General features: G+C 42.5%; 1 protein-coding gene across 1 annotated transcript in view; it reads left to right on the top strand.

Annotated features, from left to right (window-relative positions):
• The window catches only part of SPAG9 (sperm associated antigen 9), a 2,727,931-nt gene that overhangs the window by 403,456 nt on the left and 2,296,557 nt on the right, over nucleotides 1-27,918 (top strand). The window contains exon 6 of the mRNA XM_069654919.1: nucleotides 3,452-3,626. Within this exon, the coding sequence (XP_069511020.1) occupies nucleotides 3,452-3,626 (175 nt within the window). The remainder of the gene's footprint in view (nucleotides 1-3,451; nucleotides 3,627-27,918) is intronic.

Raw genomic sequence — 27,918 nt, forward strand, 5'->3', positions numbered from 1 at the left:
CGCTGGTTTCATTCTACTCAATCTCTCCTCTGCCTTTGACACAGTGAACCACTCCATCCTCATAAAACGGCTCCATGACACCCTTGGTATCTCAGAGCGGGGACTGGACTGGCTGACCTCCTTCCTCACTGACCGTCCCTGCCAGTTTATCATGGGTTCTTTCTCCTCACCCACCTCCATCTCCACCTGTGGCATTCCCCAGGGTTGCATCCTGTCACCCTGGTTCTTTAAAATCTATCTTGCTCCTCTTGCTCACCTGATCTCCTCCACCTTTTCACTACACTTCCAGTGTTATGCAGATGACACTCCACTCTTCTTCAGACAACCCTTTGCTTCTCTGTCATTCCTGACTGCCTTTCCGCTATTAGTTCTTGGTGTACCTCCAATGACCTTGTCTCAATGCAAGCAAGACTGAGATTATTCCCATCGGGACTCCCTAGTGGCTAGAATCCTGGGGGTTATCTTCGACCCCTTTCTCTCCTTCACTCCCCACATCTTGGACCTTGCTAAGAAGGGCCATTTCCAACTCTTCATCCTCCGGGGAACCCTCCCCTTCCTCACCTTCCTCCAGAGGCTCAATGTCCCCATAGCTCTGGTGCTCTCCAGGCTGGACTACTGCCACAGCCTCTTCCTGAATCTACCTTCTATCTGCCCTCTCCAGCTAATCCAGAATAAGGCTGCAAGACATATGCTTGGCCTTAATTCCGGGGACTGTATCTCTCCAGCCGTAAAAATTCTCCAGTGGCTGCTGGTTGCTGCAAGGATCAAATTTAAATCCCTCTGCATCATCCACAAGGCTGTCTGCGGCTAGGGACCACGCTGTCTGCAATTTTCCCTCACCAAGTACTCACCATCTAGATCCCTCCGATGCTCTGGCTCCAACTCTCTGCTGGTCAAGTGCTTCTCTAAGCAGAGAGCGGGCAGCCGTTTCCTCCCCTCAGCTGGCTCCCTCCTCTGGAACAGCCTTCCCCTTTCTCTCCATCTTGAGTTGGACCTCCTCAAGTTCTGCAAACACCTCAAAACTTTAATATTTTCCCCTCCTAACCTCTCTCCCTTCCGTGCTAAACCCCAGAGTAGCTCTTGATTGGTGGCCTGGGCCCTTAAGTGTCCTGGCCTTCTGTCCAAAACCCGCAGCACCCGCATCTCCTCGTCCCTGCACTTGCTTTCGGGCTTCACTTGGCCTTGTTTCTCAGGCCTGCACTTATCAATGGGATAGTGTCCCCGTTTCCATCCTTTGGTCACAGCCAGGCATTTACCTGTTTCCCTGCAACTGACATCCTGCACTTATCTGTTTCTGGCACCTCATCCCCTGTGTATTCCCCTAGCACTTACCCCCTTCCCCTGTACTTCCCTCTCTCCTGCATTTGCTATTGTCTTTCTGTTTTCCCTGTTCCCTTCCCTTTGGCCTTTGGCCGCTTTGAAACACAATTCATTGTTGTATAAGCGCCTTACAAATGCCCAATAAATAGGGAAGGCAAATAAAGACATACACAAAGACAGGAACATCTCATGCTTGGTGATTTATAGAGCTCAGTTCTTATACTTCCCTGTGGGGACTAGAAGGCCTCTCTCTGGCTTTTAGGGCTTCCTCCTTTTCCCAAGTGTCCAAAATGTCCTCACCTACTTGGGGCTTTCCTTCTCTCCATCACTTTAACCCCTCTTTCAGGGATAAAGGGCTCTCTGTCTCTGTTAAACATCTCATCTCCTGGGATCAAAGTCACTCTCTCCCTTCACTGTAGCACACCCCTGTACTGGGCTCCCTGGCTCTCCTCACCTTACTGTAGCACTATCCCTCCTCTGAGGTCCACGGGGTTCTCCTCATCTGTTACAACCGCCCTCGCCTTAGGAATTAAAGCCACTCTCTCTCTTGCTACTTTTCACCCCATCTTTGTTTTGGATCAGGGGCCTCTTCCTTCCAGTCTCAAGGGGCTTTCTTCCCCCTAACTGGAGCACAGCCATCATTTGGGATCCCAGGATCTCACCACTTAGTCACTGGAGCACACCGCTCTTCTAGGGTGCAGGGTGCTCCCTCCCTGCACCCCTCTTCTGGCTTTGAGAGGTTCACCTTCTCTGGTGCATTCCAGCTATCGCAACAAACCTCTCAGCTCCCAGCTCAGAGACACTGACTGTGGATCTTAGCCTCAGTTTTAAAACCCTCACCATCTTCCCATTGGCTGAGGCAAACTTTTGAACTGATTAATTAATTGACTTCTTATTCCAAGCCAGGAGAGGGACGTCTTGCAGCCATTCTGGATTTCTATCAGTTTGTTTCCAGTTCAAGAGCTGGTGTTTGCTTGCTGCTCTGCTCCTTCCTTGCATCCTGGCTGTCCCCCTGCCCAGAAGTTGATTTTGTGGGTTTCTGGTGTTGAAAGGCCATCCCAAGGGACAGGTAAACATCTAGTAAATTCTCACCTGTGCAAAATCGATTTTCCTTTTGGGAAGGGGAAAACCATCCTCTTTCAAAAGCACTGCTGCTGGAATTTCGGGTGGGGGTTGGGATTTGTTTTTGTCCTTCGATGATCTGCATCTGTTGACTAAGGGGTCTCTTTGGATGTTTCACACAGCATATATTTCTCTAAATCCCTGAAAGATATTCCAGAATCTGGTCCGGGTTTTGAATTTCTAAACCAGATGCATCTTGTGTGATGCAGTCCCAAATAGCTGGCTTCTTTGGGATCTGGTATTTCCTAACATGTTGCTGTCTCAGGGGCTCCCGGAATATTTCAGGGCTGGTCATGACAGTTCTGTTCTCAGGCAGACTTTCAGCTGGATGTGATGTTGTCACTGTGAGTTTGTCACATTTATTGCTATTTTGGTATATTAAACTGGAAGCTGTGGTTTAGAAGAGGTTTAAAGGGATAGAGCACTCAAAAATGGTATTGTCTTAAAAGATGGGCAATAATCAAAAATATAGTAAACGTCTTTTAAAAAAAAGTTCCTATATAAAATTTTGAGCAAATAAGGCTCAAACCCAATAATTTCAAGCACTAGGAGCTATACATTTTGTGAAATGGATGAGCATCCTGGGCTTGTGTTCATCTCTGCCCTCGCAGCACTAATGAAGCAAAAACTATCTGCTGGTAGCTTTTTTTACATCGGCTTTTGCTTCATTCTTTAAAAAGATGTTTAATATATGTTTTTTATTATTGCCCATCTTTTAAGACAATAACATTTTTAGCGCACTTTTCCCTTTAATTCACCAGCTTTAAAGTTGGGATGGCAATGATTAGCAAGGTGAGCCTATTTTCTTTTCTAAGGTAAGCAGGGTAAAAGTCTCTTCTAGACATGGACTCGCCCTCCTGAAATGAGAACTTTGTTGAGAATGATTTTATTAAGATTGAGTAAGTAAGTCGTCCGTTTTTGAACGGTTTACTTAGTAGTTAAGTATAAGAAATATTAACAAGCCGGTCCCTTGTAAACATTAATTTTATTTTTATTTTTTTATAACTAGGAAGAGCTTTCTGATGTACGGCCTGCCGATTTGACCTCAACCACGTCACCAACTGCTTCAGATAGCGCTTTCATTTCTACTTCTTTGGAAGAACATACAGAAAGTAAAATAACGTCACGAAACAGCAAAACTGTTGAGGTTTCAGAAATACAAGAGGGTAGAGCTGCAGCCACTGGTAAGCGTTTATCTGCTTTTATGAATTTTGAATAGGACATTTTATGTTTAAATGAAAAATTGTTCTTATTTTTATTGTGTTAAAAATTAAGTTTTATGAAGACTTATAGTACCTCATGGACATAGTGGCCTTTTATTTTGAAATAATTATCAACATGGCTGTTGAACAGCCCATTCTCAAGAAGAACATAAATCTGATAACTGGTATTTTCAGATTCTAGTAATTACTGATGAAAAATGTGCTGCCTCTTGTAGACATCCTCATTTAACTTATTCAACCATGTTAAAATGGGTTGCAGAAGACGGGAATGATATTTTGGTTAAGGGAGGATGGATCTTTCACCAGTCTACTCTGCTCCACCCCTCTCCTCACCAACACTACTGCTCCAAAATATTTCTCTCCACATCTCTACTTCTCTCTCCTCACTCTACACCTCTACTGCTCTCTTCTACACACCACTACTACTCTCCCAACACTGTTACTAAGCCACTCACACTCATTTACTCAATCACTCCCTCTTTCACTCTTTTTTTTTATTTCATAGTTTGTACAAACTTTTGAAATGTGAAAATCAACAAAAAAAACATAAAACTCAACATTATTACTTACACTAAAACCAATCTTCAATTATTTTTTGTCTTTCATAAAATTACACAAATGCTTACACTAATACCCATCTTGGGTTAACTTTTTGTCTTTCATTAAATTACACACAACTTTGCCCTTATATATATATCAATATACTGCCGGAGTCCGATAGTCTCTTTCCTGATTTCTTTATTAATTTGCTGCCTATCCTTTCACATGGTCTATGCAGGCACTGACTCCAATAAAATTTGGAGTTGATCTGAGAACTGCATCATTGCTATCAGTAGGGATTTGCTCTCGGTGATGTGTAATTGCCTCCACCATTCTTCCGGATTAAGGGACTGGTATCGATTCATCTCCCTCTTTAAGCAGATCTCACGTTGATGTTTCAATCCAACACATGCAAGAACGAGATGTTTTAGGTTTTCTTCTCCAGACGCACAAAATCTACACATTATATTTCGTGATTGAATCAGCCGCCTGTTTTTCAAAAGTTCTTTCGTATCGAAGATGTTTAATTGAAATTTCAAATATAACCTTCTTAAACATTTGCATGGTGCACTGATCAAGTATTTTGGCAGGATAGAGCGTTTTCTAGCTTCTGGGGGATGATTTAGCATAGATTTTTGTTTTGCTCTTCTCTCCCCAATTTCTATCCAGTCAAGGTCTAACCGCTTTCTTTTCACTGCATCCGGGTTGTACCAAAGTGTTGTTTCATCTGTCCCCAACTGGTTCAGAATGTCTTTACATTGTTGTTTCCATTCGTCAAGAACTAAATTCCTTCGCGGGTTTGCCCCTATCAATCTTTTTAGAGGTGGTAAATTGGCTTCTTCATAGGTCTTCCTAAATAACGCCAATTCATTCCAAGTTACTCTTGCATTTAATGAGGAGTTCCCTACTTCATACACAACACAAGCAGTTGGCGTGCTTTGAGGTATTTTTTTCCAAAAGAAGCCTTCACAACGGGTCCAGATCTTTGCATCACATCCAAACATGTTCTCCGCTCCATATGTTAGAATTGGTGTGACTTTGCTTTCATAGAATCTTTTTACGGGCATGCATAAAAATGTGCCGTACTTTTATGGCACCCTGAGGAGTTAAGTGTTTGCAGTTACTTAGGAGTTAATTCTACATAGGTTCATCATTAATGTTAGAATTGATGATTATTCCTATGTATCTTGTGTAGGGGACTTTATTTAGTTTCTTCGTCCCTAAGGCCCAATTCAACCTTCGGTTCCTTATCATCCTTCCCTTTTTGTTTTCCAGAACAAGGATTTCAGATTTTGCCACATTAATCTCCAATCATAGTTCTTCAGTGAAGGTTTTTAGAGCTGTCAACTTTCTTTGTAAACCGATTGGTGTAAATCCAAGATAACCTTGTCATCCGCATGTCATTTGCACTCCGTTTATTAGTGGTGGAAATGACACCACCTTTGCAAGGGCTACTCCAACCTCCATAATATAAAAGTTGAAAAGCGTCGCTCCGAGGCGGCACCCCTGCTTCACGCCCCTCTCCGTTCTTATGGGTCCTGTTAAGTTTCCATCACTATCCAGGCGAACTTTGATAAATGTGTCAGAGTATAATTCTTTGATGGCTTGTATTAGACTCACATTACAACCCATTTCTTTTAGCTTGGACCAAAACATTTCTCTGTCAACGCCATCAAATGCGTTTGCCATATCAATAAAAGCTAAATATACTTTTTTCCCTGTTCTGATGGTGTCGATTTTCAAGAGATTCAAGATGCAGAGATTTACACTGCACCCTACTCCTTTGATGAAACCAGATTGTCGTTTATCATAGATCTTCTGTTGTTTGATCCATACTGTGAGTTGAGCTAAGAACAGACTTGCAAACACTTTTCCCACAACATCAAGTAAGGCTATGGGCCAATAATGTGCCTGATCATTATGGATTCCTTTCTTGAAAATCGGAACAATAATCCCCAATTTCCAAGTCACAGGGATCTGTCTTTCTTTGATTAATAGCTGAAATAAGGCATTACAGAAGTCAGACCACTCCTCTATATTCTCTTTCAAGTCGGCTTTAGATAGACCATCTGGTCCAGCTGCCCTTGAGGCAGTACTTTTTTTGATTATGGCTCGAATGTCCTCGCGATCAATCTTTATTTCCCAAGGCTTCATTAGATGTTCATTTTGAAAGTTTGAATTTTTCACTTTCTTAAATAACTTTGTGTAGTGCCTTTCCCATTCTTTTTCTGTCACCATATTTGTTATTAGGGCTTTTTCAGGATTCATCGATTCATTTATTATTGCCCAGAATCCTCTGGAGTTCCTTTGATTTATTGCCGTCAACATTATTTCTGCATCTCGTTGTTCCAATATCACTCTTTGTTCTTTGCACCAGTTGTTATATTGGTTTTTCGCTTTCTTTAGCAAACTCTTGCAATCTGCTTTATTTGTTGCAATAATTTCTCTTATTATTTTCCTTAGATCTCTTTTTTTGCGCGCGACCTTTGGGTCATAATGGTGTCTTTTATAGTTGCCTCTATTTTGACCAATCTTCTTCTTGATTTTATATATTTCAAGTAGCTGTTGGTATTCGATTGTGTCGACTGACCCTTCTGTCTGGTGCAGACTTAATAGTTCAGTTGCTGCTATAATATCTGCATTTCTTAAACGTAGTCTGTTACATCCGCGTTCTACCGCCAATTGTTGTTTCCATTGGTTCCGTAGAACTTGTTTGGTCCTGTGCCATTCTATGGAGACAATATTATGGTCGCTTTGATTAGACTTGTTAACTGTAAGAGTTTCAATTTCATTTGAAACAGCTTCTGAGACGAAGATATAATCAAGTACGGAGTTTTGGGATCCTCTTTCCCAGGTCGGCTTGGCAGGGATGTCACCCATTGTAACTCCATTCAACATTATTAGGTTTCGGTTTGTCATCTCTTCTAGCCACCTTTCATTTTTGCACCTCTCTTTCTGGTTTGTTGGTGCCTTAGATTGGTCGATTTCCATTAATTTCATATTAAGGTCACCACATAATATGATTAAAGCTTTCGGGTCTCCTGTGAGAATGTTATCAATGGCATTTAGAATATCTTCTTCGAATTTTTGATGAGTTTTGGGAGTTGCATTCCAGTATACATTTAGTAGATGGAAACTTGATTTTTCCAGCTCTTTATGCTCCACTGTTTAAATGCAGGCTACCTGTAAATAGGGAGATATACATTCTGCTGACTTAATTCTTATCCCGCTATTTCTTTTAACAAGGATTAATTGGCCTGACATAGGACGCTCTTTGTTTTTCTTAATTGCTGGGTTGAGTAGTTTCGAAGCCCTCCACGCACGACATTTCTGAAAGCCAAGTTTCTTGCATGCATATCACGTCAGCATTTGCTAAAATTTGTGGCGTCGTTCTCAAGAGATGTGAGAAGCCTCTCGTGTTCCAAGTGGCTATCACCAATTTAGGCTTTTGATCCTGGCATTAGCTCTTCATTGGGACGTTTAGGGTTTTCGCTATCCAAGCCCATTGATTGCCTTCATCCGTATTGCCATCCACCTCTTCGCTTATTAAAGTGTCTGTGTTCACAGATAGAGTGTTCCCCACTGTTATTTTTATTTTCTTTAATCTTATCTCCTCATTCGAGGGTGATGTTTTTTCCTCATCTTCTTCAGATCTTGACTTATTTACTTTGGTATTTGTTATTTTTGTCATTATCGCAGGTTTCTTCTGGACAAGTTCCTTACTCTTTTTTGTTGGGGATTCAATAGCCTTTTGGGTTTCTTGTTCTTTGACCTCCAGGGCATTGTCCACCTCATAGATTTGGTAGCCTACTTCTAGCAGTTGCCGTTCACACATCATTATCTTTAAGACAACCTTCTTCTCATTGATGTGTAATAACACGAATTTTTGATTCATGTCAGAAATAATCTCAACTCTATCAATTTGTGTGCTCTTTATGGATTTCTGCACAGGAATTGTTTGAAAAAGCTGTAATATGGTATATCTGTTCAATGACGTATTGCTTTTCCTATTTTGCATTCTTTCAACCAGTATTCTATATGGTTCCTGTATTGGTAAGCTGTTCCAAACCGAAAGTGAGGAATTAGGCAATTGGCCATCACTTTCGATTGATTTTTTATCCAGGGACTCTTCTGATGTTTGCATGATGTTCGATTTCTTTTTCAATAATTCAACATCAGCGGCGCTTTGCACGGATTCTTCCCTTGACTTTTTCTGTTTTTCTGAGAGGTTGCTAGACTTGGTTTTCATTTTCTGTAGGCTAAATAATCGTTTCTCTTCTAATGTGTAGAAGATGAAGCGCACCCGTGGAAGTCCCGTAGAAGTCCCGCTTTGCCTGGAGACGCTGTTCCTGTTACTGTTGGACATTCCTTCTTTCTTCACGGCGTGCTTTTGCTTTGATTTGTTGCACGGACTCACTTTACCAGGAGGTGAAGATTGACTTTATGCAGAACTTTATCAGTATTTACATCTGGTTATATGTAGTTATAACCCTTGTTTCTCTTTGATCCAGGCTTCTTTCTTTGTGTGGAGGCGGGCCTATATAAACTGGAACGCGCGCGCGCACCCGTGGAAGTCCCGTAGAAGTCCCGCTTTGCCGAGCTCGCGAGCGGAGCGGGTAATTCTATAAAGGTGTGTCTTTAAGCCTAAAGTTGCTTTAACAACTAAAAAGGTATTTAATCACATTGCTGGTCTCTGCATGCCAGGCGACGCATAATAATATAACAAGGCTCAGCTTGTATTTGTTTTGGGCGACATGAGTCGCAATTTGTACACCCTGCGAACGGGCATGCCTCAGATAGAATGCCAAATTGCATCATGTCCCATAAATTCCACACAAAATTTGGCGCGTGTCTCCACCCCGAATCATACTTTGCTCAAAGCAAGGATGTGTCCCTTACAAAAGTCACCAACCTCAAATTCTCGATCTAAGGGTGTAAAACCAATTGGCGTGGTGGGTGACATTAGATGCTTTTTTCCAGACTCTCGCGGGAAACAATGGGAAAATCTCAAGGTTGCTCAGGTTGACCAGGAACGGAGTTTGACCATTGAGAGTACTAAGAGTGCTGATGCTGATTGCATTAATGCATCATCTTCTGTGAAAGCGTCCCCGGAAGTTGATGTTGTGCCAGTTTCAGTGGCCCTGCGCTCAGAGCGAGCGGTTGGCACGGGTGAGATCGTGCCTGACACGATCTCAGATATACATTTGGATGATGTAGCTATTATAGACTTATCTGTAGCGGAATCAAATTTTACTATACAAGAAAATTTCGAAAATTTATCTTATTCCCCTCAGATGTTGTCTAGTATTGAGCCATCACAACCGAATCAATCATCCTCATTCCTAGCTCCTACTCCTCGTAGGAGTTTAGGTATTGAAAAAGTTTCAGCGTCACAAAAGCCACAAAAATCACCTAAATTTATTGAACTAACTTTAGAAGCCATGAATTTAACTTTGCAGACGTTGATGCAATTATTTAACTTGCTCAGTGCCAAAATGGACTCACAAAGTGTGCAACTATCTGCAGTGTTGAATTGGCAGGCTAGCCAGACTTACTCCACTTGTTGTCATAAACGGCCACCGCAAGAAAGTTCTCCTGTGATGGTGGATCAGAAGCTTTCTCCAATGTTTGAGCCAGCAGATAGAGCTACACATATCGACATTCCTAAGCGGGTATCTGATCCTAAAGCTAAGATACCATCGAGGAACTCAATTCAGGTGGTCGCGAATACTGTTGTTCCGCAGGTTTTACCTTGCTTTCCGACAATAATAACAGAGAACACTTCAACTAACAAACATAATGGTGAAGATGCGGTACAGGTCATAGACGAACTAGTAGATGAAAACATCCAATCCGCTTCTAAACTGTATACTATCTTTGATAAAAAAGGAAATATATCTCGTTCAAAAGTACAATTCTTAGGCGAGAAAAAAACCAAAAATATGTCCATACCTAAAGTAATGGCTACAGCGGCCTCGAAGCGATTTATTCAAAACATTAATTTACCCAAGAAAAATGCACTAATAACCTCTAATGCGGTTTCAAAAAAATATGCGTTATTGAATCAACAAAGCAATGTGAAAGCTGCTAAAAAACAGAGTTGCTGCCTTGCAAACGGCTTACGAACCGCTAGATGAATTAGTTGCGGCAGTGAAAGAACATGAAGGCAAGAGGAATCCGGCTGCAGTCCCTAAACTAAAAATTGATCAGGCTTCTAAAGATCATGAAGGCAAGAGGAATCCGGCTGCTGTCTTTAAACCAAAAATTGATCAGGTTTCTAAAAAATCTCAGGGTGCCTTAGCAGAGCTGAAGGTGTCAGAGCCCAATAGCACAAAAGCGCTTCCAGGGCTGACAAACAATCTAAATTTTAGCCCAGATAAGCAACAATCTGAGCTACTATTAAGAAGACTAGAGATTAGAAAAGCTGTTGATGCTTATATGGATAGTTTTATGTCTCTGCCAAGCTTACAGGCTCCGTCATTATGCCCTATTGTGCCCGATTTTGCACCAAGAGTGGCAGATATAAAAGCTCCCGAGAGTGGAGATGCGGGTGTAAGGGCGAGTTGCCCGCCAGCACAGCTTCCCTTAAAATCGTGTCTTGCTCCAAAGACAAAAGTGAGGTTTGCGGATGACAAAAATATAATGAATGAAACTGAAACTCACGAATTTGCTGTACATGAAGCGGATCTAACTAAAGTGCTTCAAACTCTTTATGCCCCTTCGCATACAGATGTACGATCTGTTGCAAAGGAGACTATTAAAAATAAGAATAGGAAGCTAATTAGTAGCCCGATAAGGCAAGATAAACAAACCTTTGCTCTAGTTTTGAGCTGCCGTCCCCCGCCCTACCAACAATTTCTTTTGAATCGGCAGAGCATTCTAGAATTATTTTCAGATATCACAGCCCTGGAAGAAGTTGAATCCTCGGACATTGAACAAGTTGAATTCTTTAATAAGGATTCACTGAGCATGGTTTGTCTATGGTTGCGATCAAGAATCGTTAGAAATCTAATTTGGGAGGCCAAAGAACAACTAGCGTCTATGGGATTCATACTATTATATGGGCCCGCGAGTGCCAGTACAAAATTGGAGGTAACCCCTGAAACTCCTGCCAATGGGTTTACTAATCCTAGAAACATTGATTCAGACTCAAAATCCAAATGTTGTTGCTCTTGTGACTCTAATAGTTAACTACCCAGTAAGACAAAGACAAAAAGCGTATTTTCCATGGTATCGTGGAATACGCGTGGCTTTAGGCATTTAATAAATAACAAAGCTAATACTTTAAATAACTTTGACCTTGTTTTGCTGCAAGAAACATGGATGTCTAATAAACCTTCTTGGGACAACCATGAGATATACTTTACAGCAGCTTTGAAAAAATCTAAGGGACGGCCGATGGCAGGCCTCTTAACGGCCGCAAAACTCAGCTCGAAAGCCAATATTGTGCATGCATTGGCTTTAAATTCTTACGTGCAATTAACAGTCTTATCGATCCAGTCGATTCTGTATGCGGTAGTTAATTTATATTGGAATCATAAGAGCTATGATGAAGAGAAATTTCTTTCTGAAATCTCAATTGTATTAGATTATATTGCTCAGGTCCCTGAAATCTGCTACACAATTGTAGCGGGAGATTTGAACTTACATTGTGGTCCACAAGATCACAAAGTAGAAAATATTTGCATAACTCTATGGGAACAACTTATGGCCTCAAGAAGTTTAAATATGCTAAATGGGAGTCAGTTTGATCACAGTTGTACACAATACACGTGGCGACAGGGGCAACACACGGCTACAATCGACTACATTTATGTAGACGACAAACTGTTGTCAAAAATAAAAACATTTGTCATTTGTCCGCATCCTGACAGTGATCACTGTATGCTAACCCTAGAATGGTTTGAATCAGGCAATGAAGAAGCTTTATCCACACATCCTGCGAACGGGATCATAGTAGTGAACAATAGTTTGAACCGAATAAAATGGACCGAAGCAAAGGTGCACCAATTTGACCAAATGTTGCAATTAGCCTATTTGCCTTCAAAAAGTCATAGTCAAACCAGTAGTGTTGCTTACTGTGATCTTATGCAATATTTTGCCCCTCATAGCGCAAACAACCACCGAGTTGTGCAAAATCGTCATATATTTAATGAAGATGCCAGAACAAGGAAAACGTTGTTTCGTTCTGAGAAGCGTGTGGCTATGAAATTGCCAATAGATGAGCAAGCTTCTGCTCTAAAAAAGGCTAAAACGACATATAGGAATTGGTGTCGCTGGCACAGAATTCAATTGCTACAAATAGATGGAGAACATATGCTCAAAGCCTTGTATGGACACAATACGGCCCGTGTATGGAAATTATTAAACACAGCACTTGTGCCATCACAAATAGCCCTCCAAGTTCACACCGTGCCTGAAGTTGAATGGGTAAAACATTATTCGAAGTTGTATGCAAGCCCAACTGAAACGAGGTCCATGGGGCAAGAGGAAAGCTATGATCCTTTTCATATAAACATCGTGAAACTAGACATACTATATCTTATAAATAAAATCAGTAAGTCAAGAGCTCCGGGCCCAGATGGGTTGTCCAATCACCTATTCAAGCAACAGCCCGAGGCTTGGGCTGATATTTTATGCCAAATTTTTGAACAAATCAATGTGACACAACTCATTCCTGATTCATGGAGACGATCCATAATAGTGCCTATATTTAAGAGCGGGGATCGGCGAATACCGAATAACTATAGACCGATTGCCCTATTGGATGCCCCTGGAAAGTTGTATAGTCGAATAATTCTACAAGAATTAAATACCTGGGCTATCCAACAGGGCAAAAGAGATCCATTTCAATCGGGTTTTGTTGCAGGAATGGGAACTGGCTTAAATCTAACAACATTAAACTTGCTAAAGTCAAAATATCATAAGATTGGGCAGCCACTTTACATGGCTTTTGTTGACTTTCGAAACGCTTTCGACTCAATAGACCGTAGCCTACTGTTTCAGAAATTGCATAAATATGGATGCCCCTCTTCTCTGCTTACTGTGATTAAAAAACTTCACACGAATACGAGTATACAAATCAAATTGTCACTTGAAGGGCTACTATCTTCTGAGATTAGAACGTTTAGAGGTCTAAGACAAGGCTGCATTCTGGCATCAACTCTATTCAATTTGTTTTTGCTAGATTTGGGTATAAGCCTGCAGGACTGCATGGCAGATGCACCGAAACTAGGCTCCCAAAAGATTATGTGGCTCCTGTATGCGGACGATTTAGTATTGGTATCCATTACCCCAAATGGGTTACAAGAGCTGTTGAATCAATTATCGGATTACACGACTAAGAACAATCTAATAATTAACACAAATAAAACGCAAATTGTCTTGTCTTAGAAAAGCCAATCCAAAAATGATGAATTACCAATGGAAGGTGTCCACTCTATCTTTGAAGAAAGTACTGCATTATAAATATTTGGGCCTTCCATTTGCAGGATCAAGAACAAACTCGATCCTTGAGGACACTATCAAAGCCAAAAGTATGGCTTTGACATCACAAGCCAAAATTATCCTATCCAAGTATGGGCAATTTACCACAAGTCATGTCAAGATTTTCTATATGCAGAAAGTCGTCCCAATTCTGTCTTATGGGGCTGAAACTTTCCCGCCCAGGGAAAGACGATACTGGGATTACTTTGAAGGAAAGTTTTGGAAAACAGTCTTTTGCCTACCGTCTTGTACTCCAATATGGTTAATAAGATATGAATTGGGCCTGACCTCAATGCATGCACAGGTGTTGTGGAAATTTTGCAATTTTTATCGTAAACTCTTATTGGGATTACAATCAGATAACATTCTAGGACTCGTTAGCCACCATATGTGTTCCTCATCAGATATATTTTCTAAGAATTGGAGGCTGTTTGTGCTAAATGCTCTTGTGGATGCAGATATTTCTATAGAGATGCTGCTCTCTAATCCGAATAAAGCCAAAACAAGTTTATATCGTCATGATTGGATTATAACCCAACAGGTTTGTTCTGGCTATGTTGACTTTGACATCAATGTTTTCCCTCATAAAAAAATTAGACAGATGAGCGACTACTTGCTTAAATGTCCGTCTAGTGTGGTTCGTGCCACCATGTTAAGAATACGATTGAATTTGTGTTCAACCAATCAAATCTTAGCAAGACGGGGAATCATTCCCAAAAGTGAAGCCTTTTGTCGGTTTTGTACTAATTTGAATCAAATTGAGACGTTAAGCCACGTAATTGTAGAATGTTTGGCTCTGTCTGGATTGAGAGAACAATATTTCAAAAATGTAATGCAATTTTTTTGTCTGCGCTCACATTATGAAATATGGATTGCCTTGATCACGAGCAACAGAACAGTAATACACATTGCTTTAACTCAATTTGTCCAAACAGTGTTACCATATACTGCTAAAGATGATGTCAATTGATGTCGAAGTGCTTTTATATTGTTTAGTTCCTCTAGAGTTGTGTGTTTTAGAGTCAACTTTTAAAATTTAGTTACGCAACCCCCAGCTTTTTAATCAAAAGGATCCCTTAACTTTAGAAAGAATGTTGAGAAATCCTTTTATGAAATTGTAACAGAATATAATGAAATCATTATACCTTCTTATGCTTATGGAAGCAATATATCTATTTTAAGATAAGCTGATAGACATATAGCTGTAATTTTGTAATTTGGTTGTGTTTTGTATAATTTATTGTTTAAAGTGTGGCAAACTTGTGATACTCTGAATTTGAAAGGTTGAAATTTTTAACCATATCAAATAAAAAAAAAAAAAAAAAAAAAAAAAAAGATGTGATGTTCTTCAACCTCATCTTTTGCACATCCATTGAGGGGAGGGGTCCTTTCTTGGAGTTATAGGCCATACAAATACTCTTTGTCCATTTTCACTATCTCCTCTTTCATTTCCACATTCTCCTGTGGGTGTCAGAGGAGGTATGAGGTCAGCATCTTGATCGAGCTGTGTGATTTTTTTTTTTTTTTTTTTTGTCCATTCTCTTTTTTGTCTTTGTCGCATTCTCGTTGTCTATTGCCTCCTCAGCAGGCGAACTGTATGTTGACATGTTCATTAATTCCTCGATTTCATCATCAGCGATTATCACTGGTGCAGAATTGGATTTCATCATTCCCAATTCTCCAGAATTGCCATTTATCACCTTGTCCGCTGTTTCCGTACTATTTTTTATTATTTCTTTTTGCTCTGTATTGTTTACTGTAATACTCAGGGCTTTAACATTTCTGAAGAAGTTTGCTGAACTTTGTGGATTTTTGTTTTTATGTGCTTGCTGGTTTTTTTGTTTCTTTTGTTTGCTCTGAGTTGAGTCATTGGACAAGCCTCTGGAAGTCTTTACAACTTCCAGCTGTGATTTGGGTTTCTCAAAGATATCAAACCATTCTCCATTTGTAACAACAATTCTGGTGTGGGTTTTGCGTATGTACCACTGTCATGTCCTCAGGCGAGTGATGGATTCTTCTCGCACTTGGTGAAATGGCAATAGGGTCTATCTCAATCGGTGGAGTGGCAATAGAATCTATCTCAATCACTCTTTCTAGAGGTGAGTGATTTTTATTACGCAATCGCTCATAATCTTTTTCACCCATGCCATCACATTCTTTTTGAAGCAGTAAGAGTGCATGTCGTGTGACTTCAGCTAGAAGCCTCTTATCTTCAGAGCTGTTTTTTAGAGACTCCTTCAGGGCTATCGGTCAGATTTCATTCCCTCGCCTCGACATCACGACCTGTGACGCCATTTCTATCCGGTCAGTCTCGAGCTTAATAATCTTAGAATTGAGTAAGGCAATTAGAATGGTTTGATCTCTGAAGTTCTCATTTAAATTTTCATATAACTTCATCAGTGGGGCAACCGCTATCGTTGTAGCTGACATCAGGATTGGGCTTAGATTTGAGGTTAGCTTTTCCAGGAGGGCTGCTTTATCGTTTGAACTCCTTGTTTTTCTCGGGTGTGCCGAGTGCAAGTTCTGTTTGTTTTTCATTCTTGCAATCGAGGGGCTATCGATTCCTTCGGACTCTTCGGAGGTTGATCTAGTTATGCAGTCCCGATATTCTATAAACATTTGATTTTCGTCCACCTCTTTACTCTCAACTTCGTCCTCTTGCCCCCTACCTTTGAAGCATTTGGTGAGACCTCCAATTTCCTTATCTGAGTTTACAACACATCAGATCCTTTGTTGAGATCTCAAGATCTCCTCGTTCCTAGCTTCAAAAGCGGGTGTATCACGTTCCAGGCTCATCATTTCACTGATGTCCTTATCCACATTTTGTGTACACTCAGGATAGGGGGTGGTTCTTCCACTGGAACTCAACTGGGGGATCCTCCTTAGCAGCATTAATTTATTGTTAAGCTCTGCCAGGTCTTTTATTACTTGATCCGCAATCCCTAGTGAGTCCCTTCGACTGGAGAGTTGCCTAGTGTTTTGGATAGCCATTCTCTCTTTCCAGGTAACTGTGGGACTCCAGTCGTTGATCGTCCCTTCTGTCGGGCTGACTAATCCTGGCCTCTCATTTCCAGGTATCAGGGTTTCACTACAATTTATTCCTAACTTCTTTCTTGGGATTTGATCCTCCATCCTTAGATCTGTTGATGTCTTTTTGTTCCTGTTTAAGTCTGACTTATGCATCTCAGCCACTCTTAGCCACGCTAATAGTTTTAATGTTGGGCCTGGTTGGGACACCTCATCTGGCTTCTTTGAGTGGGAAGCGGAGTCCGTTATTTCTATTTCTCCCATTATAAGGGGGAGTCAATGCTTTTGGCTGATCTATAGCCCTCGTGGCCCCCTCCTGATGATTCTCGGGTAGCTCCAGCATATCGTTTAGGGGATCGCAAGGTTTTGTACCTTGAAGTCGTTTCGCTACTATAAGGTCTGTGTAAAGTGTTCCATTTTCATGGTCAGGGGCTTTTTTCGATTGGTTTCCCAGGTATTCCTGTGAGCCATGAAGTATTTCAGTTGTCAATCTAGTAGCCCCATGCTCCTTCATTTTTGGTTTATCTAGTTATTTTGTTCTTTCCTTCCCCTTTGACGAAGGAATGAGGGGCGGGAGGGACAGGGAGCGTGCTGGTTCAGGAGCACAAGTATAAGTGCGGAGCACAGTGTTTCGGATTGATTACCAGCCAACTTCAACTCACTCAGGGCCGCTGCCTCTGCTGCAGGCACAACAGTCGACTCCGATAAGAGCACCTCTTTCGCGCCACCCTCCTCCACCTCCTTCTTATCCCCCTCACTCTCAATCATACGCTCACCTTCATCTTCCACTTCACTGTCATTCATGGGACACCGCACAGTTGAAATATGATCCATCCTCAGTCTCTGCTTTCTGTAGAGCGGCGACCGTTCAGCTAGAGGGCGTAGCAAGGTTGGAAGAATGATGGGGAGCACCTCTGGATTCACATCACTGAGAGATCTCTCGCCGATTACTCCATGACTTGTGGTTGGGCCAAGTTGCACTGCATGCGGTTAGGGAGAAACCTGTGCACTTCCCTTAGGGACCACTGCAAAAGGCTTAAGACTACAGGTGTTGGCAGTAAACCCAATTGGTAGCAGTCTGTACCACCCAGATTGGTAGCTGTGGCTGAGCAGCCAGACGTCTCTCAAGAAGAGTTAGACAGTATATAGAGTATACATGATAGGTACCAAAATACAGTAGCACAAGCAAACACTGACCAGAGCTTGGGTATAAAAGTATATAATTATTTATTTAAAAACACACTTTGTGAAATACACTAACACTAATATGGCATTCAAGTTCAAACACAGTCACTATTAATATGTATACACCCCTGATCACTTATTGAACAAGTCTTAGTTAAAACACCACTTATTTTCAGACAGAGGTGAGCGCTTAACCTAAGATGGCACTCCAATAAGTTAATTAAAAAGGGAGGGAAAAAGGCAGAATTAGGAACATACACAATACCAACACTTTAGGAGAACCAGCGCAAGTCAGAAAAGGCAGAGTCTACTGAGAAGCAAGAAAGTCATAGGCCAGGCCCACTCTTGGAGAGAGCAAGGCGGAATGTGTCCAAGCTCACACAGTTGAATAGTACTTTTAAAGAGTCTTTGCAAAGAGTTCAAAAAGGGTTGTATCAAGTCAGGAAAAGTTAGTTAGTAGGTCCCAAGTCACCCCAGGATAGAAAGTCAAGGATTTACGGGACACCTAGAACAGTTTGTTGCAAGGGAGACCAGGCGGGCCTCAGTACCTGAAATGGTGAGAAAGCTCCAGCGGGGGCAGTTGTTCCTGGCAGCGGGTGCAAGTCGGTGCTTCGTCTAGGGGAAGAGAAGATCTCGACGTGGAGGAAAGCTGGAGGTCGTTGCACTGCCAGGGAAGAAACCAGCCGCGGAGTTTCCCGGTTAAAATGTACTACCCTTTTATTTGCGGTAATGGTGAAGCGTGGCTATCCGACCGCCGGGGTGCTTGGCACGGGCGATTCGACCATGAGACGATCCAGGGAGGTGAAAAAGAGGGCGAACTGGTTATCCCCACCAGTTCAGAGGAAGAAAACTCTCCGTGATGAAGATCTTCTCTGTCGTTGGGAAGTGGTGAGACGGTTCAGCAGGGCTCCACCGCTGGTGTCGTCGTTGCAGGTCGGCTCAGCTTCTCCCTCTTCGGATTCTTTGGTCCTGTGGCGACTTCTGAAGTTCCAGTCCCCAAAGCCCTGCTTTTATGCAGAAAACCCCCATTCATCACTCCTAGCTGTCAGTCAAACATGGTAAGTGGTGAGGCTGGCGGCTCACCCCTGTGCCAATCACACAAGAGTGCGACTTGAGTTGCCGAGGCAACCCAGTCCAGGGTGCCTAAACCTCCCTCCCACACATCCTGTAGACCCAGACAGAGTGGCAACACTTTTGGAGGCTTCTGTGGAGAAGCCCGCCAAAAAGTGGAACAAAGGGCTCGACTTGGGTTGGAGTTACAGAGGCGAACACAAACGCCATTTTAAAACCGAGTCCTGGCAAAAAGACCCAACCAGGGAATAAATATTAAATAAATAACCCGGCGGTATCTTTAACATTGCACCAAAAAGTGGTGCGTTTAAAATGAATGGGAAAATCCCATAGGAAATATTCCTGTGGAATATTTCGCCTGGTAACCACTGCCACCAGCCAGAAACTCGACGAGGGGGGACTGCACAGTGCCCCCTCGAAAAACAGACCCAGGGGCAATCTAATTACCCCTACCAGTACTTCCACAATATGATGGTTTGTACTGATTCTGTTCACAATTTAAGACTAGTAAACTCAATGGTGACTTTACATGCCGTGGGAGACAGTAGTCAGTCCCAGGGTATGGAGTCTATGTTTGGGGGTCACTGACACCCCTGTGTTACTGCACTGAGGGTGCTGTGTAACACACTTACCAAAAACCACATGAATCCCTATGGAGTAAAAGATCCCATAGCCCATAAGACACATTACAAAGTCAAAGGATATCTCAAATCATGCCTAAGAGTGGGAGAAAAAGAGTCTCACTCTTAGCATGAGAAAAAATAAACCCCAAAAATCCAGCAAAGCTGCTGGGGGACTCACTAGGTTTGGGAAATTAGCATTAACAGGGAATTCTCCCTAACACATGCAATCCTCGTTTTACTTGGGCGCGTGTGTTAACTGCGATTCCGGTACGCATCATAGCTCCCAGCTTCCTGCAAACAGCCAAACGGCAGCGCAAAAAACCCAGCGCCCTCTACTTGCGCGGGCACTCTTTCAGACCTCATATCCTCCCTGCCACTCCACTCGTACACACACTCATGCACCTCCTAGTAATTCTTCCTTTCATCAACCAATGCATCTTTACTTGTATAGGTTTATATATAGTGCTTTTACCCAACGCGTTTTACAAATAAATGAATGCAGTATAAAATGAGCGAGTAAATTCAAAACAATGATTGAGCACAAAATGTTCAGTTAACTTTGATGAAAAGCAATAGAGAATAGGTGTTTTCAAAACATGAACAGTATCAGAGAATGACTAATGTTGGAGGGAAGAGCGTTCAATAGTTTAGGGGCCAAGAGTTGGAAAGAAGGAAAATGGAGGAGGGGATGGGGGGGTGCAACCAGTAGAAAATGAGCAGAACAATGAGAACGTGAAGGCTGATAGAGCGAGCCCATGTCAAAAAAATAATTGGGCGCAAGAGCATGTCGGTATTTAAAGACAAGAAAATGAAACAAAGTGAAGTTGAGCTAAATAAAAATAAAATTTAGCAGAGTAGACCAATTTAATGAAGATCGGAACCAAGTGTCGACTAGACCGAAATGGGATAATGGCATACATACAGTCAACAAAAGTAATTGAACAGGAAAGTGCTGAGGTTTGAAGCAAACGTCTAGTGGACAAAAAGACAGTAGATGACGAATGTTACGGATATTAAAACGCTGAAAACGAAAGGTGTGGGACATGTAAGAAAGTCACGGTGGCAACAGTAAAGAAGGACACAAGTGACTACAGTTCAAGGGTGTTTATTAAACTGTATGCAGGTTGGAAAAACGCCTAATCTAAACCAATATCTAAGATGTGAGCAAGCGTCGACCATTAAATGAAAAATCAGGCAGTCCTAAAGTTGTTGTGTCAAAATAAAAAGGGCCTATAATAAGAAACCTGTTGCCAAACCTTACAACTAATACAAAAAGGGTGTGAGATAGTTTTCAAGAAAAAGAAGTGTTCTGAAATTATATGTTAGGATGCGGTAGCTTGGGTCTCCCTCCCCCACGTTTTAAGCCTGGGGTAAAGTGGGATCTTTGAGCACAGCGCGCACTCAAGCTTTTCCAGCACAAGTGGACAGTTCTGTTCCAGTCTATCAGGAGCATCAATGGGCAAATCTCGTTTCTCTGTAAAGTCTTTTGCCTTCGAGGGCCTGAGGTATTCAAATAACAAAACAAAAGTTCCTTCAACAAAATAAGGATTCTTTACCCCTTGGTCCCCCTGTTCTGGGCGCTGACCTTTGTTCCTTGTGGTGTTGGGTGATAGCTTTTCACCCCCTGGATCTCCTTCTTCTGGGCTTTAGATCCTAAAATAGTTCTTATCCTTATCAGGGCCTTCAGTGGTTGTGCCTCCTGGTTCTGAGGGCCTGATAGGTTTTCACAAAAAAACGAACAAACACAAAGTTCTGTTCTATGCATTTCTCTCATGTGATGGCTTCACCCCTGGGTCCCCCTCTTCCGGGCGCAGAGCCCTCTGGGTTCACAATGGCTTTTCTTGTTACCAATCTTAATGTCTTCTTAAACAGTTCGAGTGGACATCCCTCGGTTGGGTTCACATTTGTCAACACACTGTTTCTTGGGACTTTAGACTTTGCCACCTCTTCATCAGCATCCCTCGTTCGGGTTCACTCTTGTCAACTTCACATTTGCTTTTGCTCTCAATGTTTGCTGCATTCACTTCCCTTGCTTTCTTTACAGTTTTAGGTCAAAGGCTTTCGAAAGTACAGGGATTTTGCTTCACCTCCTGTATGACCGCTTTGACATAACCTGACGGCTCTCCTACGGCCTTCTGATATCAGTAGTTTCACTCAGACGGGGATCGACCAGAGTGTCTCAAGTTAGCACTCACGTGGTGCCAGTTCCCCCTGCAGCTGGTCTCCCCTTTAAAACTTTTACAGTTCTTTGAACTTGGTTTAAGTTGCCACTTTGCGACAGTCATTCACCCCAGCCCGGCTCTTATCAGTTCTCCCCTTGACTCACCGGCTGTGATGAACCCCTTGGCTTTCCACGTAACTGGAGTCAAGGCCGGTACCACGGTATCAGGAGTCTCCATCGCTCCCGCTTATCAGCGTCAACACCCTCCGTGTACCCTTGACATCTGTTGCAGCACACTTGGGATATTGTCCTCGGCCTTACGATTGCCTCTGCAGAGGTTTCGTAGGTCTGCATCGAAAAGGGCAAGGCTGTCTCTACTTGTCAGCCTCTCGATATTTGCCGCCTTTCTCCTCCTCTTGAATTGCCAGACCTGGATAGCTGTCTCGTTGTGCGGTCTGCCTTGCTCGTACTGTGCTCTCTTGCTCCGCCTTTTATCCCTGTGGGGAAGGGAAAAGGCCTTTAGGTGTGTGTTTGTGTGATTCATATCAATTGCCTGACTTTGCCTGACCCTTTTATTGGGACATGTCAGATAAACAACTCTGGTGTTAGTCTGTTCTTTTGTGTGTCGTGAGAAAGTGTTCGTTTTGGGAAAGGGGGTAGGGTGGCGGTGGTTTTGAATGTCCTGCGTGGTAGGATGGGGAAAAGGTGCTGAAAGAAGGGAGGAAACTGCATCTCACCCATCAGTGTCCCACTCCCCAAGGACCCCCCAATCCAGGTGATCCTCCCTCACTGGTCCACCCCTAGGAACTCGATCCAATAGCGATGGCAGTGTCCTGGCCACCTGGATGGCAGATCCCCTAGGTTTAGCCAGCAAGACACCTTCAGGTTTCTCACATACAACAGAGAAATGTGCTTATAAGAAAGCAGAATCAAAAATTAAACCAAGATTGCGCTCATGATTAGGAAGAAGAGGAAGTGGAGGAAAGTAATTAGATAAGGATGATACATCAAGGCGGAAGCAGGAAAAAAATATATATTTTTTTTTTGTATTAAAACAATGAGCTGACATCCAAGAATAAATAGATGAAAAGGTTAGATGAAAGCTGTTGATGTAGAGAGTCAGTAAAAGAAGGAAAAGAGAAGAAAATGTGAGTGTCCTCAGCATGCAGATGAGCTTGAAAAGCCAACTGAGTAATTACAGTAGCCTGTGGAGTGGTATAAAGAGGGAATAGCAAGGGGCCCATTGCTGATCCTTAGGGGACCCCTAAAGTACGGACATTAGATGAAGATGAGGAGCCTTTATTACAGACTGATTAAGTGCGTGCAGAAAGATAAGAGAACCAGTCTAAGGCTGAAACAGAAATACCAAAAGAAGCCAAGCTTTGAATCATTAAATGATCAGCTGTATCAAAGGCAGTGTTGAGATCAAGTAAAATCAAAATAGAAGACCGCTTCTGATGTTGAACAGAGAAAAGAAAATTGGAGACAGTCAAAAGAGTAGTGTCAGTGGAGATAGGTGGAAGAAATCCAGCTTGAAAGGGAGACTGAAGAGTGGGTATTAAGATGAGAGCATATTGAATGTGAGCAATTCCTTCCAATATTTTGGAACGGTAAGGAAGAAACGACATAGGACGATTGTTGGAAGGGTCCACAGAATCGAGAGAAGGCTATTTGAGGAGAGGAATGACAGAGGGCAGTTTAGAAATCTTATGAAACGTACGAGAGGTTAGTGAAGTATTGAGAAGAATAGCTAAATAGGAGGACAGGAGAGAAAAATGGTATTTAATCAGGTAAAGCATAGGGTGTAAATAACATTCCGGTAAAGAATCGAAGTGGAGGCAGTCGGATGAGAACGAGAGATCTGAAACAGAGAAAAATGACAAGGAAAATCAAGTAGTCCAACAGGTGATGCATGATCCATAGAGGTAATATATATGTAATTCTCCAAAGAAGAACAGATGGTTGAGAGTTTATTAAGAAAGAACGATGCAAAATCATCAACAGAGACCGACAAGTTGGCAGAATGATCACCTATCGAAGGGGGGGGGATAACCTATTATGGGTAAAATAATTGCACAGATGAGCTTTTGATTGAAATGAGAGTGGTAATTCTCTGCTTTAGCATCTTTTAGAGCTAATGAAAAAGCAGAATGTAAGTGACAGAAAGTTGATTGAGGATGGAATATTTTTCCATTTGTGCTCAGCTCTCCAAAGTTGGGCTCTAAAGTGCTAGAGAGAAAGTGAAAACCAAGATTGCTGTGGCTTCCCTTTAGAAATCAAGGGTAGCAAAGGACAGAAGTTATTAAGGGACGCAGAGATAGTTGGAGAAAGTGGTGCATTTTTGTCAATTTTGTCAATAGCTATGTTGATGGTATTGTTATAGAGATCAACCAAAGCTGTAGGGTCACTACTAGAGAAAGTGAAGTTGGCGATAGGTTGAATTACTGGCAGTAGACTAGCAATAGTTATATAGGAGATTACATGGTGGTCAGTCCGGGCGCATTGTTCATTGGAAATAATGTTGGTATCACAGTTAAAGTCAGCAAGCCAGTCTAATGTCCTTCCTTTACTATGTGTGGGGAGTGTGATACAGTGTGTGAATCCAAGTTCTGTGATGGTGTTGGTCATGGGTGTGGCATTATTATCATTGGTGTCATGGAGACCTACATTGACATCTCCTAATGATGATCTGCGAGTTGGGCTTCGCGTTGGAAGAGAGAAGGCGGGTGGTGTCTTCCTCAAAGGATGTGATAGGGCCAGAGGGCCGATAGATGAGGTGTAGTGTTATAGTTCATGAGGGTGAATGTGGCAGTTTGACAGTGAGGAGTTCACCAGAAGGGAAGTGTGTTTGTGGGCAGATTCTGAGGCCCAGAGTGGTTCTGGCAATAAAGGCTAAGCCACCACCTCGGTAGGATTCTCTGTTTAGCCTTATAGTGTACTTGTCAGGTAATGCTAATGACAGAGATGGGCCTGAGGTGGCATGCAGCCAGGTTTCTGTTACGGCCAAGAAGTCTAATTGGTTTGCGCTAATAAGATCAGCAATGTCTAGGGCATGGGCAGTTATAGATCTTGCATTTACCAGTGCTCCTTTGATGTGCGGTCGGTCAGGTTGGCTAGGCTTAGGCAGGATAGAGAAAGGACTTAGGTTTTGGAGTTGTGTTTGACTTTGGATTTTGGTTTGATGTTCTTATTGGGGTCTGTCTGGTGGTATAAGTTGTCTGTCTGTGTAGTAGATGGGTAATGTAGTGGCAGTGTTAAATAAAGGTTAAGGGTGTTTATTAGTGCTACGGTCAGTAGGGTCCAGGATATACAATGGTCAGGTGATCTAGTTGTCCGGGCGGTGTACATGACTAGTAGGAGCAAAGACAGCTTACTCAGGCCTGTTGAGGACCGGTTGGCATTATGAAATGAAATTATATTTTATTTATATCGCGCTCGCTCACAAGTGTTTCAGAGCGCGACCATGCAAAAAGGGAGGGGAACAAGGGAGAAAAAAAATAAAAGAAAACAACGATCTTACTAGGCCAAGTGACATTAAGAAGGCGCAAGTGCATGGAAAAGGTAAAAAGTGGTAAGTGCATGGAGGGGGTGGAGGAAGTGGAAAGTGCGGAACAAAGGAGAGGACAGAATAAATACTAAATAAATCAGAATAAATACATAAATGAAGGCGATAAACCATGGTAGTGTAGCCAGGAAGTGGCAGGTTATAGTTTAGTCTTATTGCAAAAGAAAAGTGGGAGGGGGACTGTATGGGTACAGATACAGATCCCCAGAGCGGGGGGTGGCCTAGAGGCAGTGTGGGAGGGTGGCAGGGTGAGCAGGTACCTGGGCCCGAATGACAGAGAGTGTCCAGGTGCACAATGCCAAGAGAGAAAACAGATCAACAGGGGAGAAGGGGGGCAAACGCAGAAGCAAAGCGGAAAGTCTTGAGGTGCTTCCGGAACCGGAGATGGTTCTCCTCAAGTTTCAAGATGGCTGGGAGGCTGTTCCAAAGGGCGAGAGATCTATCCCCAGCTAGTTACTTTGCAAAAAGACTAACCCTCAGGGAGTTAGAAGTAGAGGAGCGAAGGGCTTGGGAGGGGAGGAATTTACGGCGGGATAGTTGAAGGTATTATCAATAGTATAGCATGAGTAAACAGCACAGTACTATTTGATAAAGTTAGAAATAGTTTGGATATCACTAGAAACTTGCAAGGAGCAATGTGGGTACAAACTAAAACAAACAGTTTGTGTACTTCACAGGAGCAGTGCAGATACAATGGTAAATCGAAGCAAATTTGTCTACTTAAATGGGTAATACAAATATAGGTACAAGCTGTACAAGCTGTGCGCAAACAATTAGACAGATAAATCTGAGGTAGGTAATGCAAGTTAACAACGTGCAGGGCATACAGAACGAAGTAGATGTGATAAGGTACAGATTGGCTAGGGATGCATGGGCAAGTAAATGCAGACAAGTGAACCGTTGTAAAACCGTTATAGGCAACACAATGTAAATAAGTCTAAACTTCCTATGCGCAAGATAACAATAGCGTTGTACGGTTTGTTCAAGGAGATTTGTTACAGAGTTTAGGCACTGTCACGTAAACCTGAAGTTAAAGGTTAGGCAGGCTAGCTAACACTAACAACGGTAGTACTATCTGTATGCGACGAGCATGATCAAATACACAGATGTGGCTTATATCCGATTGCAGGCCATGCTAACAGAGTAGCTTAATCATGATCAGATTACGTTGTTAAATTGCTATGGCACATAATGAGTTATTTTATATGAATTTATAAAGGCGCACATACACCCGAAGGCATCTTGGCGCTGAGCAGTAGGATGAGGAATACTAGAGCAAACAACGCACTCAGAAGAGGAAGGTCTTGAGGGACTACCGGAAAGCAAAATGGTTGGAGGTTGCATGAACTGCCAAGGGTAGCTGATTCCACGCCTTGGCAGCCACCACCGAAAAGGCCCTACCTCCCATCTGTGACTCTCTAATACGGGGTACAGAGAGGAGAAGGCAGTCTGGGATCGAAGAGGGCGGGCGGGGACATAATGAGCAAACTTCTCCTGAAGATATTCAGCTCCTCCCTTATAGAAATCTCGATGAACCAGGCACATGGATTTAAACTGAATCCGTTTTTCAATGGGTAGCCAGTGCAGCTGTTTCAGGAGTGTAGAAATGTGTGTTCGTGCTGGGGGGCGTAGAACCTCTCTGGCCACCGCATTCTGGAGCATTTGAATGCAGTTTATCAGATAGCGAGGTTGGCCATAGTATAGTGAATTACAGTAATAAGCTGTACTAAGAACCAGAGCCGCTACCACGGGGCCATGAAAGTGACAAGGTATGTAGGGGAGAACTTTCCTCAGGGTGCATAATTAAGTGACCAGATTTACAAACAGAACCGTACCCCAGATTTCTCACTGAAGAAGACTGAATCGGGAAAGGTCCAAGAGAGACCGGCCAGAAATCAGGATTCCAAAAAGAGACAGGGCAAGTCGTGCCAACCACTAAGACCTCTGTCTTACTGCCATTTAATTTAAGTATGTTGAGTTCATCGTGTACAGATTGATGTTAACTGTGGCGGCGTCCAAAAGGATAATTGGGAGGCACGATGAGAGTTCTGTATGCATGGGTCGTGTGTCAAGTGCCCATGGATGTCACACCATTCCAGGCACAGTTCGACAAAGGTTCGGAAACAGTTAACATGAGTTTGCTGAGTGAGGTATCAGGGGTAGATGTTAGGTCAGTTACAGTGGGCGTTGCAACTTCAGATCATGAGTTATTAAAGCTCCGTTGATAGGGAGGGCTAGTAGGAAGATTTACCAAATCAGGTGAGGGTGCTGGAGGAACAGCTCGAAAGATATAGGTATAATACACGGAACGGTACTCACTTGGTAGCGCTCTCGGCTCGGTATTTTCTTGCCTTTGTTGCGGCCGGCTTCCACCTACCGGTAGCCCCGGATAGGATAAATGGGGTGAAGCTAGCCAATCGGGTAGCAGAGGCACGATCAGTGCCTTGGTGATGCAAGATTTAATCTATTGCCCTCCAAAGAAATTGTATGTATTCAAAATAAATCACATAAGACATTCTGGTGGCCGTTATGTAACCATTTGAAGTATTTCTTATGAAATCTCCATCTTTACTTTCCTTACGTATTATCTATTTT

The sequence above is a fragment of the Ambystoma mexicanum genome, chromosome 3q, assembly GCF_040938575.1.
Source record: "Ambystoma mexicanum isolate Mex_15411 chromosome 3q, UKY_AmexF1_1, whole genome shotgun sequence".
NCBI lineage: Eukaryota > Metazoa > Chordata > Amphibia > Caudata > Ambystomatidae > Ambystoma > Ambystoma mexicanum.